The sequence below is a fragment of the Hemiscyllium ocellatum genome, chromosome 6 (assembly GCF_020745735.1).
Source record: "Hemiscyllium ocellatum isolate sHemOce1 chromosome 6, sHemOce1.pat.X.cur, whole genome shotgun sequence".
Taxonomy (NCBI): Eukaryota; Metazoa; Chordata; class Chondrichthyes; order Orectolobiformes; family Hemiscylliidae; genus Hemiscyllium; species Hemiscyllium ocellatum.
In genome coordinates, this window is record NC_083406.1 from 85,655,078 (window position 1) to 85,668,480 (window position 13,403).

The 13,403-nt window shown below is 40.2% G+C and overlaps 1 protein-coding gene across 4 annotated transcripts in view; it reads right to left on the reverse strand.

The window, feature by feature from the left end:
- Positions 1-13,403, reverse strand: part of atp8a2 (ATPase phospholipid transporting 8A2) — a 564,661-nt gene that overhangs the window by 106,273 nt on the left and 444,985 nt on the right. For all 4 annotated transcript variants that reach the window (XM_060826104.1, XM_060826105.1, XM_060826106.1 and 1 more), the window contains one exon: positions 2,935-3,009. In XM_060826104.1, the coding sequence (XP_060682087.1) occupies positions 2,935-3,009 (75 nt within the window). The remainder of the gene's footprint in view (positions 1-2,934; positions 3,010-13,403) is intronic.

Here is a 13,403-nt window from a genome sequence, read left to right on the forward strand (position 1 = left end):
GAGGATCTAAAATCTGGACCATTGTCAGGAGTAATCATTTTTATGCATGCTTTTATTAACCACAAAATAGCTTGTTAATACAAAGCAACATAACTAAATGGCTTCTCACCCTGCTAAAGGCTGCATTCCTGCATTGCTGAGCAAGCTGAATTAAAGATAAAGCAGAACAATGGATCCCTCACACCATGGAATTAACTAAGCTAGATAGGACAATACTAACTATTTTAGTTAACCTTGAAATATAGGTGTGAAGAAATAAATGTGCAGTAAACAACTTTGTTTTCCAGAAAATATTATTGGGTTAACCTGCTATCCATTATGTCATTTATTACATTTTATTGGATTTATTCTGTAATTAAGGCTGTACTATTTCTTGAGAAACGTATAAAAAATTGCCTTTGTTCTAAGTGAAATTGTGCAGGAACACAGAAGCTGTTAACTTCTATGTTGCTGGACAAACATGTGCCCGGCATCATAAAAAACTAGTAAACCTTGCTACTGAAGCAGACCGTACTCCTACTGATTCTTTTGACCGATCATGGAACTGAGACGCCCTCCCAGGGGTCGAGATCTTCAACATAGAAGGGCACTAGAAGCTGGAGGGGGAAATATGCTGTTGGGCATTAATTGTAGGCAGCCAAACAGCCAGGGAATGCTAGAGAATCAAGTATTGAATCGAATTTCAAGCAAGTGTAAGAATAATGAAGCAGTAGTTGTACAGAATCATAACTAAACAAACACCAAACTTGGATAATTTTAGGATGCAAGATAGGGAGGAAGTAAAGTTCTTAAACTGCAACCAAGGAACCTTATTAGCCAGTATGTAGAAAGCTCAACAAGGGAGGAGGGCAATTCATTACCTAAAATTCGGAAATAAGCCTAGTCAGGTGAAAGGTATATCAATTTAGAGGCAGTGGCCATAACTCAGTTAGATTTAGGATACTTATGGGAAAGGAGAAGGATAGGCCTGGAATGAAATCCTAACCGGGGAAAGGCTGATTTTACGAAGATAGGTTACAATTTGCCCCAAAGATTGAAAGCAGTTATGTGCAGATGAGCCAGTGTGGGAGCAATAGGAAGTGTTCAAGGAGAAAATAGCATGAATACAGGGTAAATAAGTTCTCATAAGACCACAGAACCCCGGCCGTCAAGGGACATAGAGATTAGGATGAAGAGACAAAATAGAAAAGCTTACGGCAGATACCAAGGGCTCAATATGGCAAAGTCCCTAGAAGAGGATAAAAAGTGCAGGGAGAACTTTACAAAGAAATTAAGTAAGCGAAGTGAGTGCATGAGAAAGCATTGGCAATCAGAACAAATGAAAATGCAAAGGTATTTCTAAAATTATATAAAGAGCAGGAGAACAGCAAAAGAGATTGCATTGGGGATCATAAAGGATAAATAGCAGGCCCAAATAAAATGCATCCCAGGTTATTCAGGAAGGAGGTATCAGGGATGCTGGCAATAATTTTTAAATCTGTCTGGCTACAGGTAAGGTGTCTGAGGACGGAAGGGGCTGTGGCCCTTGCTGTTTATGGTGTAAACGTAAATGTAAGGGTATGATCAAGAAGTTTGAGGAAGTCACAAAGATTGGTAGATTGGCAAATAGTGAGGAGGATAGCTGTAAACTGCAGGTGAATGTTAGAAGCCTGGAAGGTACTGAAGATCAGAGGGACCTTGTGTGCATATACACAGATCCCTAAAGGTAGTAGAGCAAATAGCTAAGGTGGTTAAAAAGACAGGCGAGACAGGATGCTGCCTTTATTAGTTGAGGAATAGAACATAACAGCAAGGAGGTTAGATTGGAACTGTACAAATTACTGATTAGGCCACAGCTGGAGTTATAAGGAAAAGTAGGGAGAAGAAAGATGGCTAAATCAAAATGGAGTTGGATAGGGAGATAAGGCACTCTACCCACTATTGTGCCCACCTCTCTCTAAAGGCATCAAGAGTATTTGTGGACACGGTATGCTCCCTCTCCAAAGGCAGCTGGGCATGAAGATAGAGGGGCAGACAGTCAGCAGTTGTATACACCTCCATAGCCTGCTGCCTGAAGCTGTTAATAGGCAACTTGACCAGGCCCATTAGCAGATCCACAAGGAAAGTCCACTGACCTGCCCACTCCTCCCCACCGGATGCCCAATGATCAGGAAGGTTGTGTTAAATTATAACCAAAAGCATAATAAGATTTTCTTATTTTAAGCCCTCTTACACTCATTTATACATAATGGATTGGATTTTACACACCCTACAAGGAGCTTTGTTGGCCTTGTTATCACCTACCCTTGTGCTCTCCCTCCTATTTATCTGAACTTCTACAAAGGATGGTAGAAACATTGGGTGACCTATCATCCCTTATTGAGGCCCTGATGTGGCTAATTATTTGTCTTATCTCATTCCCATCACTATTTTGCTGAAATTGAACGCATTCTTCCTTTCCTTTCAGTGAAATCACATTTTCTCTTTACACTCCTCCCTGGCCTCACAAACTTGGTTCCCTCCCCACCTCAATGGGGTCTGCCAGCCTGATGCCAGTGAACACCTGCTTGGTGTCCATTACAACAATGATCTCCATTGGCTTTGATTCACAGCAGTGACCACTGCTGTGCCTGAGGTGTTGCTGGGACCACAGAGCTATCAGCCAATTGACTGGCCAACAGCTCTCCCAATTGGGACTTCCAGTATCTAATCTGCTTTCTGCCTATTAGCGGCCAACTGATTACTAATCAGCCATTGTTTCCCAAGTCATGTTCTCCATTGACTTTTTAGTCAAGGGGGGCATGGATTACAGCACTCTATAACATCCAGTCCAGAGTTATGTTTTGATGCACAAGGGCTGTTGGCCTGTTTATTGAAGCTGAGAGAGACAAGGAAGAGCATATACATGTTCGTTGATTTATTCTGCAACATAATATAGTGTTCAAGTGTACTTACTACATTGTAGAGACCAATACACCATCGCTCAAAGAGAATTTGTCCTGAAAATCCATTGACAAATGCAAACCAAAGCTGCAACAGAGACATAAAATCAACAGTTTATTCCAGACTGAATTGATAACTGTCCATCAACTGTGAGATAGGTGCTTAGAAAACAGGGCAGCATGGTGGCTCAGTAGTTAGCATTGGTGTCTCACAGTGCCAGGGACCCGGGTTTGATTCCAACCTCGGGCAACTACCTGTCTGGAGTTTGCACATTCTCCCCGTGTCTGTATGGGTTTCCTCCGGATACTCTAGTTTCCTGCTACGGTCCAAAGATGTGCAGGTTAGGTGAATTGGCCAAGCTAAATTGTCCGTAGAGTTCAGGGAGGCATTGGTTAGGTGCACTGGTTTGGGGAAACATAGAGGAATGGGCCTGGTGGGATACTCTTTGGAAGATCGTTGTGGACTTGTTGGGCCAAATGGCCTATTTCCACACTGTAGGGATTCTATTCTATTCTAATCAGAATGTTTCTGAAAAAAAAAGTCACTTAATTTCAGTAAAAGCCTTATAATTTGGACTCAGCATTTTGCAAAACATATGCATTTCCTTCTTTTTAATAAAAGTTACTAACTTCAAAAGAAATACTGCTGCTTGTTACATTAAATGGTGTTCAGCTCCTGTGGAACCACATCTAGCATGGGTCATCATCATGTTCAGAGGAATGAACTAATAACCAGGAAACCAGAGACAGAGTAATATGGAAAAATTATATTCCTGTCACGGTACTCCTATGCTTGATGCAACATTAGACCTTCAGAGAGCAAAAAATTGAAATTGACATCCCCCTCCAGAAAACATAGATGCTCACGATTATAACCATTAGGTAGTTGAGAATGTAAATACAACTTACCTGTTCAAGTTGGTGTGAAAGATTGGCAGGGCTATGGAGCCCATCAATTTCATGGTTAGCATTTAGTTTCATGCAATCAATATAGTATTTATGTCAATTATCCCATTTTCTATTTATGTTACACCAATTGGTTGCTATGTTTACTGGAGGGGGTGGGGAGAGGAGGAGGAAACAGTCACACCCCTTAAACTAACTAGCTTGAATTCAGCCAGTGGTCAGGACAAACGGTGTGGCTGTGAGTGAAGCAGGTTGAGTTGCAGGAGCCTCAGCCCCTGTCTTTGTCTAACAGGTTCAAGAGTTTTGCTCCGTGTGTGTTCAGGAATGGGGACTGCAGGGAGGATAAGGCGACTGGCCGCTGCACTGTGGCGCAGGGAGCCATTCAAGTGGATGAACAGAAGAGAAATGTCGTTGTAATTGGGGACATACAGTTAGAGGCATAGACACTGTTCTCTGTGACCAGGATCGAGAGTCCCAAAGGTTGCATTGTCCCCAAAGGTTACATTGTCTGCTTGGTGCTTGGAATATCTCACCTGGGCTGCAGAGGAACTTGGAGTGGGAGGGTAAAGATACCAATGAATAGGTAAAACTAGGGCAGAGGTTCTGCCAAGGAAGTATGAACAGCTAGGAGCTAAATTATAAAGCAGAACCAAGAAGGTAATAATCTCTGGATTACTATGTGAGCCTCGAGCTAATTGGAACAGCATCAATAAGATTAAGTAGGTAAACGTTTGGCTCAAAGATTGGTATGGGAGAAATAGGTTTGAATTCATTGGACATTGGCACCAGTACTGGGGAAGATTGGACCTAATCTGATGGGACAGCCTTCACCTGAACCATGCTGGGACTAGAGTCCTTGTGAATTGCATAACTAGGGCTGTAAACGGGGCTTTAAACTAAAGAGCGGCGGGGCAGGGGTATGTGGTTTCAGTTACAGGGGAAATTAGAAAGCCCGAATTAAAGGAGGTGCTAAGAGTGCAGAACTCAGGAGAAGTTATTAAAATTTCCAGCACAGATACAAATATGAGAGAGAGTATGGAAAGGGTTGGCAATCAAACTTCAAGCACACTGGATAAACAAATGACAATGACAAGAGAGATGGTTAACACAGGACTGATAGTGTTATATCTGAATACACGCAGAATAAAGAATAAAGTAAATGAGCTTGAAGCGTAGGTCAAAATTGGCAGGTATGATGTGGTGGGCATCACGGAGACGTGGCTGCAAGGGGATCAGGGTTAGGAGCTGAATATTCAAGGATATGCATCCTATCGAAAAGATAGGCAGGTGGACAGACGGGTTGGGCTGGTCTTATTCGTAAGAAATGAAGTTAAATCAATAGTAAGAAACAAAGTAGGGTCAGATAGTGTAGAATCTGTGCGGGTAGAATTGAGGAACTGCAAAGGTAAAAAAAAACCATAGTTGGAGTTATGTACACGCCTCCAAACAGTAATCAGGAGCTGCGGTGCAAGGTACACTAGGAGATATAAAAGTTGCGTAGGTACGTGTTGTAAACATCCAAACTACTGCTGTTTTGGATCTGGAGAAAACTGTCCCTATAACTTGTGTTTAAAAAACACTGACATGTTTCTGTATCTTCTATTATCACCGGTCTATCTTTATAACCTGAAGAAAGGTTCTCTAGCATACAATATGGATGGAGTACCCGAGATGAGACCCATCCTAACGTACTGAGTGCGAATGTTTATTTACTGCTAATACCTACTTTGAATAACATGAATAGTTTTGGTTTCCTCATCTAAGGAAAGCCAAAGCTTTTCACTGTGCCTTGGTACATGTAACAATAAATTCAATTCAAATTCAAATTGGCATTGGAAGCAGTTCAGAAAAGGCTAACTAGGCTCATCCTGAGTATGGAGTGACTGTCTTATGAGGAAAGATTGAAGAGGTTGGGCCTGTGGTTATTGGAATGAGGGGAGATATTATTGATGCACAGGGTACTGAGTTCGTAGGGCATTTGACAGGGTAGTGTGAACAAATTATTCCCATCCTGGGAGAATCTAGGTTTGGAGGGCACAATCACAGAATAAGACAGATGAATTTTTTTCTGTTAGAGGGTACTGAATCTGTGGAATCCTTTGCTTTGTGGAGACTGTTGTTAAGTATAGTCAAGGGTTATGGGGGAAAAGGAAGGTAAGTGGAGTTGAGGATTATCAGATTAGCCATGATCTCATTGAATACATGGCAGACTCACTGGCTGAATGGCGGACTTTTTCTCCTCCTGCTCTAATACAGACCAACAAGCTACTTTCTATATGATCTGCTGAGTATTTGCAGCACCTTGCTTCTATCATAAACTGCTAATCACTTACAGTATTTTCTTAAGCATGACACTTGCTACATTTTTTGGAAGAATGGCCACATCCAATTCATATACTCTGATGAAACACATCCTGAATTCTTTACTAGAGTACCTCTGCATACATAGGGCGTTGCTGAAACCAAATAAACAAAAGTGCTGTGTATGAATGACCATGTAGGAAAAGCCCTGGAAATGCTGGAGAAGATGCCTAATTGGTGTTGGAAATGGGAAACGAGAAGTCAATTTTAGAGATATATACAATGGAGTGCCCCACCATGCTGAAGGTATGTCCCAAAGGATGCAGCACCAGCACTTCTGCCATTGAGGTAACACTTAGAACAGTGAAAGATTTGCAGGTTGTACAATAATTGGCTAATCCAATATAGTTTATTCCTTTACTCAGTTTGAAATTTCATCCAATATCTTGTAAGTTTAGAAAGAAATAAGAAATACAATCCAGCTGCACCCCAAAAACATACCAATGCTTTACAGAAGGGTGGTGATAAAATTGATGAGAATTAGAAATACACACCAAGCACTGGTTTCGAGCAGAGTTGGAGACAAAACATAAACCCTTCTACTCTACCACAACAATCCTGCATTAGACCATAAGACAAAGGAGTAGAAATTAGGCCATTCAGCTCACCATTTCTCAACCCCATTCTCCTGCTTTCTCCCCATAACCCTTGATATTATGTATCTCAGTTTTCAATGACCTGGCCTCCATGGCCTTCTGTGGCAATGAATTCCATACATTCACCACATTCTCCTGAAGAAATTTCTCCTTATCTCCAGCCTAAAAAGTCTTCCATTTATTCTAAGGCTATGCCCTTGGATCCCAAGTCTTTCCTACGAATGAAAATATTTTCACATCTACTCTACCCAGGCCATTTAGTATTCTGTATGTTTCAATTAGATCCCCTCTCATCCTTCTAAACTTCATTGAGTATAAATTCACGGTCCTCAAACGTTCCTCATATGTTAAGCTTTTCATTCTCATGAACCTTCTCTGAATACACTCCAAGGCCAGTTCATCCTTCCTGAGATATGGGGTCCAAAACTTCCTCAGAAGTATATCCCTGCTTTTACATTCAAGTCCTCTCAAACTAAATGCCATCATTACATTTGCTTTCCTAACTACAGATTCAACCTGCAAGTTTAGTTTGACAGAATCCTGGGCTGAACTTGCTTGATGAGTGAAGCCCTTCCTCAACAAGCTGTACAGGGCCCTGGTGAAACCGCACCTGGAACATTGTGAGCAATTTTGGTCTCCAAATTTGAGGAAAGACATTCTGGCTATTGAGGGAGTGCAGTATAGGTTCACGAGGTCAATTCCCGGAATGGCAGGACTATCTTACGTTGAAAGATTGGAGCGACTGGGCTTGTATACCCTTGAGTTTAGAAGGCTGAGAGGGGATCTGATTGAGACGTTTAAGATTATTAAAGGATTGGACACTCTGGAGGCAGGAAGCATGCTTCTGCTGATGGGTGAGTCCCGAACCAGAGGACACAGTTTAAAAATAAGGGGCAGGCCATTTAGAACAGAGTTTGAAGAGAAACTTCTTCACCCAGAGAGTGGTAGGTGTGTGGAATGCTCTGCCCCAGAAGGCTGTGGAGGCCAAGTCTCTGGATACTTTCAAGAAAGAGTTGGATAGAGCTCTTAAGGATAGTGGAATCAAGGGTCATGGGGATAAGGCATGAACAGGATACTGATTGAGGATGATCAGCCATGATCATAATGAATGGTGGTGCTGGCTTGAAGGGCAGAATGGCCTACTCCTGCACCTATTGTCTATTGATACATTTTTCCATTTGCCATGTTGGGTTTTTTGTTGATTTTCTATGTTCCCAGAATCTAAGCTGTTGATATGTTGCAAGGTAGTTTCATAATATATGGCTTTGTGTGGAGAACTGCATTCACTCTAAGAATTCATGATATGTCATTATGCAGACCTAGCCAGGTAATATAAAGGAACATCATAATTTTTGTTTGTTTAACCATTCTTTTGTTTTAAAACATTACAAACATAATAGTTCCTTTTCAACAGGACAGAAGGCAATACACTTGCTCAGTATTCCTCAAAGATGTCTTGCTGAATGATTAATGGGCACCAACTACTGAGTGGGCTAGTTATTGCCTAAATTACTGAGGAACTGAATGTTCTGGAGCCAGATACCAGAAGACCCTGCCCTCTCTTGTGTCCCCCTTCTAATCCAACAATATGGACAAAGAGTAAGTTGATTGGGTAATCTTAACTGGTAGCACAGACAAGACTGTTCCACCATAGCTGATATCGGAATAGTGTACTGCAGGGAAAAGTTTTGTATTGGACTTTACCCTGGGTCCTAGTCTCAGTTCAGTTCCTATTAAACGTCATAAAAACTCAATTCAGCCTCTAGTTCAGCCCAAAACTACCAGCAGATCAATACAAATTGGCAATATCATTCAGACAGATATAATGTTGATTGTTGCAGAAAGTAGAATAACTGTCACAGAAATGTGCAGATGCTTGATAACTCTGAAATAATTTTTTTTGATAGGACAAAAGGAGCATCATTCAATCACTCTGAAGTTAAACAAACCTTGGGGAATTTGATACTGATGTGGTACGAAGAGCGCACTATTCCATTCTCCTTGCATGATCATACCGTGCCTCAATGGGCACATCAAAACTTCAGTTTGTCCTACAATAACAGTTGCTGATCAGTTGAAGCTTTCCCGCACTGAATTTTAAACAGGTAGTTTGATAATTTATACTTTTGGTCAGCTGTCATATAGTAGTCAGGAAAACAGAAAACATACATTTCTGTTTGAACTCAATGATGGAAAAGTTAGAAAGATAGATTCATGCAGGACTGGGTATTAGGAACATTTTAGTTGTTACCAGAGATTTCCAAAAGGTCTTGCTCTTCGAGTTTGACTAAATTCGCATCAAGAACTAAAACTGAAGTTTTCACTGAATGCTTACTGCATGGAAAGTGCCCTGTGCTGGGTCTCTGCAAGAGCAATTGTCAATCTCACAAACATGCTTTTTCTCTGTAGTCCCATAAATTATTTCTCATCAAGTGCTTATCCAGTTTCTTTTTCAAAGTCTCGACTGTTCTGCTTTCACTACATATTTAAGCAAATCCGAGCCACTCACTACATCTAGGTTTTTCATCATATTGCTATTGATTCTTTAGCCAATTATCATAGTTTGATGACTTCTGGTTCTCAACCTTTCAATCTACACTGTTCCCCGCCACTTATGATTTTGAACACCTCTATCAGGCCTCTCACTATCTTCCCCTTTCTGAGAATAACCCAAATTTTGATAATCTATCCACATAATTGAAGTCTCTCATGCTTGAAACTTTCTAAACCCTTCACATCCTTTTCAAATATGGCATCTAGAAGTGAACACAACACTCCTGTTGAGGCTGAAGCAATGCAGAGGTTGTCATAACTTCTTTTGGCCAGAAAACCCAGGATAAACTATGTCAATCTACTGGGTCAGCTTCAATGATTTGTGGGCATAAATCCTTGGCTACTCTGTTCCTCCATATCTTTTGTATTGTACTCTATTTTTTGACAGTCTATTGCCTGCTAATATAAACTCAAAAACAAGTTCATTTAGTTGTTCACACAAATCATCTTGTCACTTATACCCTTTTCTTTGCAGTTGATGTGTTACTCCTCTTTCCCTGAGTAATGATCTGCATTGTTCTAGTTTAATCCCCTGAACTACCACCTGATGAAGGAGTGGTGCTCCAAAAGCTAGTGTGCTTCCAATTAAACCTTTTGGACTATAACCTGGTGTTGTGTGATTTTTAACTTTATCCCTGAACTACAATCTACATAATGTTTAATGTTAGTAGCTGGCCTCAGTAATACTGAGGCTGTGGCCATGTAACTTTCTGCTTCATGTTTTCACTTGGAATGAATCTTTGAATTTCGTCAGCTCTTCTGTAACTTTATTTTATTCATTCATAAGAATGTCCAAAGGGCAGTTAAGAGTTAACCACATTGCTGTGGGTCTGGAATCACATGTAGAATCACAGACCAAGTAAGAACGACACTGAAGGACATTGGTGATCCAGATGGGTTTCTCCAACAATTGACAACAGTTTTATAGTCATCTTTAGACTCTTGATTCCAGACTTTCACAGAATTCAAGTTCTAGCATCTGCCATGGCAGAATTCAAACCTGGGTCCCCAGAACATTGTGTGGGTATCTAGATTAACAGTCCAGTGATAATACCACTAGGCCATTGCCCCATCAATAGTTTGGAGAAATTAATATTTCCTACTAATATATTTTTCTGAACTGATATGTTGCAAGCTGTATATAATACTTTTCCTTCAATAAATAAGACAATAGCATTTTATCATGTGGAAGATGATTTTCACATGTAATAACCCACATCCTGACTTGAAACAAATAAATAAATTAACTCAAAATAAATTTTAATTAATAATTTTTAAAAATCCCAATTTGCAACAAGATGATTCTCATTGACAGCATGCAAAATTAACTAATGTAATTTTGATTCAGATTGATCAAGGTCTAACCTGCACAGTTAAGAGTTTCTGCACATAATCTGAAGTGCTATAATGAGAAATGGTTGCTGTTTTAATGGCATCACATACTGGATGATGTTCAACCTGACAGCTGCTGTGACACAAGTGGACATTGATGATTCAAGTATTGAGAGAACAGGAACGGGATGTCCCAGGACCTTGACCTACTTCACTTCCTCACTCAATACCATTTGTAAAGAGATCAACTAATCATTCATCTCTTGGCCATTTGAATGATGTTGCTAGTGCAGAATGGCTACTTTGACTTGCTTCATAAAGCTTCTGTACCTCAGAAGGAATTCATTGTGTGAAACATCTGGAGGTTTTAAGCAGTATATAAATGCATGTTGAAATATTGTGACATCAGTATTAAACTAATATAAACACAGACCCAACTCCAGACTCAACTTCTACGAGTCTTGAGGTAACTGTAGACGCCAGGGAGAGAACTTCAGCTCCAGCAATACCAGCGGTTTCTTTTCCATGTGAATGGACTTCGGATTGAGATGAACGTATAAACATTGCAGACCTCACTGACATTTGAGGCTTACTTATGTAAATCACATTTGATAGAAGATAAATGACAGACTTGTTTGAGTGCAACATTGTCAAGGTACAGGAGAATTCCCTGTTCCTTCAGAATTTTTAAGGTTTACATTCAAGTCTACTCAATGGAGTAACTTGAGCTTTCTTTTATACATTGGAAAGGGTCTAGATGCTTAGCACAAGCTCTGCATAACTGTATAAATAATAAGTAACTGGGATTTGACAGCTTGGGAAAAATTAGCCAGAAGTCTCAAGCATTTGATTAATGCTGTTATTGGCATGCTTGACAGTGGAGATCAGTTATGTGGATGGTAGCTTTTACTCTGCTATATGTCACAAGTTAGACTTGTCAAACATGCAAGCAATATTGCTGAACAAAGAATCACAACAGCCATTCAAGCAAGAGAAATAAAAGCTAAAGGAACAGCCATTGATTCCAAAAGCAGTGAACTGGATCCACATGAGCAAAGCTTGTGATCAACACTACCAGCTGTAAATGGGATCAGTTTCAACAATTGTCACACACATCAGATGGTATACCTGATGGCTACTAGAGTAGAACAGTTTTAGAAGGTAAAAAACTTTCCCCTCCCAAAATCAATGTGTTTCAGTTTGGTATACAGCTCTATATACAGAGCTGCAATAAATTAAGATTGCAGCAAAGACATGATTCACAACACTGCTCATTCATTTATAAATGAATAAATTTAAACAACTAATCTGACTGACAGCTCAAATTAATGTTGAGGGAGATAAACTGAAGTCTGCTATAATTCCCAGGCCTTATTTAGAGCAGTGGTAACCTTAACTTTAAAACAAATTAATTGGTTATTCATCTAAAGTACGGTCCATGGAATATTGCTGTGGGCAAACTGGTAGAAAGATCTGCCTATCTAGTCACAGTAACTACATTTCCAAACAAGATCGTTGACTGAGAAACATTTTGGGTTATCTTGAGACAAGATAAGGCAGAATAAAAACGGAAGCTCCATCTTTCTACAGAGAAGCCAACCAGCTTGTGCGAAGCATGTTGAGAAGTTGTTGTTGAATAATCTATCCTGTATCATCTGAATACATTTATATGAGAATTTTATGGTTAAAATCTGGACAGCAAATAAAGTTTAGGAGATGAAGTGCCATCTTCCAGGTAAACATTTTGAATATCAATATGGTTCTTTGTTACTATTTAATTGAACTACAAATGGCATTAGGTATATAAGCTACTACACTAATTATCATCCTATTAAAATAATTGGATTGATAAAATCACAGCATTCAATAGGAAACAGTTAATTGTCAAGGAAAACTTTAAATGAGCTCAAATGAGTGGAACAACTGCCACGCAGATATTTATCAGTGGTTCCACATGCCAACATGGATTTGTAAAGGGTATAGCACGTCCAAAAGGGTATAGCACTTGTGGCATAGTGGTAACAGTTCTAGAAGACTAACAGACAATAATGTGACGAGGACATGCCACAACCTAACTCACTAGCCTTGCTACCTTACATAAAAATGTCTTGGAACTGACAGCCAGACTTCTCTGACCACTGGGATTCATGACAGCCCATAAACTGACAGCTATGCTCAGACAACAACTCACCAGGCCAAAAGACCCTATACCCATCATGTGCAAGACTAACATAATTTACAGGATTCTACGCAAAGCCTGCACAAAACACTATACAGGGCAAGCAGGCAGACAACGAGCAATCCACATCCACGAACACCAACTAGCCACTAAAAGCCACAACCAGCTTTCCCTAGTAGCCATACAGAGATGACAAGGACCACAAATTCGACTGGGACAACACAACCATCATAGGATAAGCTAAACATAGAAGAGCCAGAGAATTTCTAGAAGCATGGCACTCAGCCACAGTCTCCATCAACAAGCACATAGACCTAGACCCAATATACTGGCCACTACAATGAACAACCAGAACCAGCAACTGGAAGCAGCAGAAACAGAACCAAATAAATTCCAGAAGACACAGTACAACGGCACTTCACGGAGGCTCCAAAGCAGTGAAGATGTCACCTAGAAACATATGCAAAACAACTTCCCAGCTCAGTGAACATATCCATAACCATGGTTCTAGAAAATCTGGGTTCAAGTCACACCTGCCCTGAAAGTATATAGTTT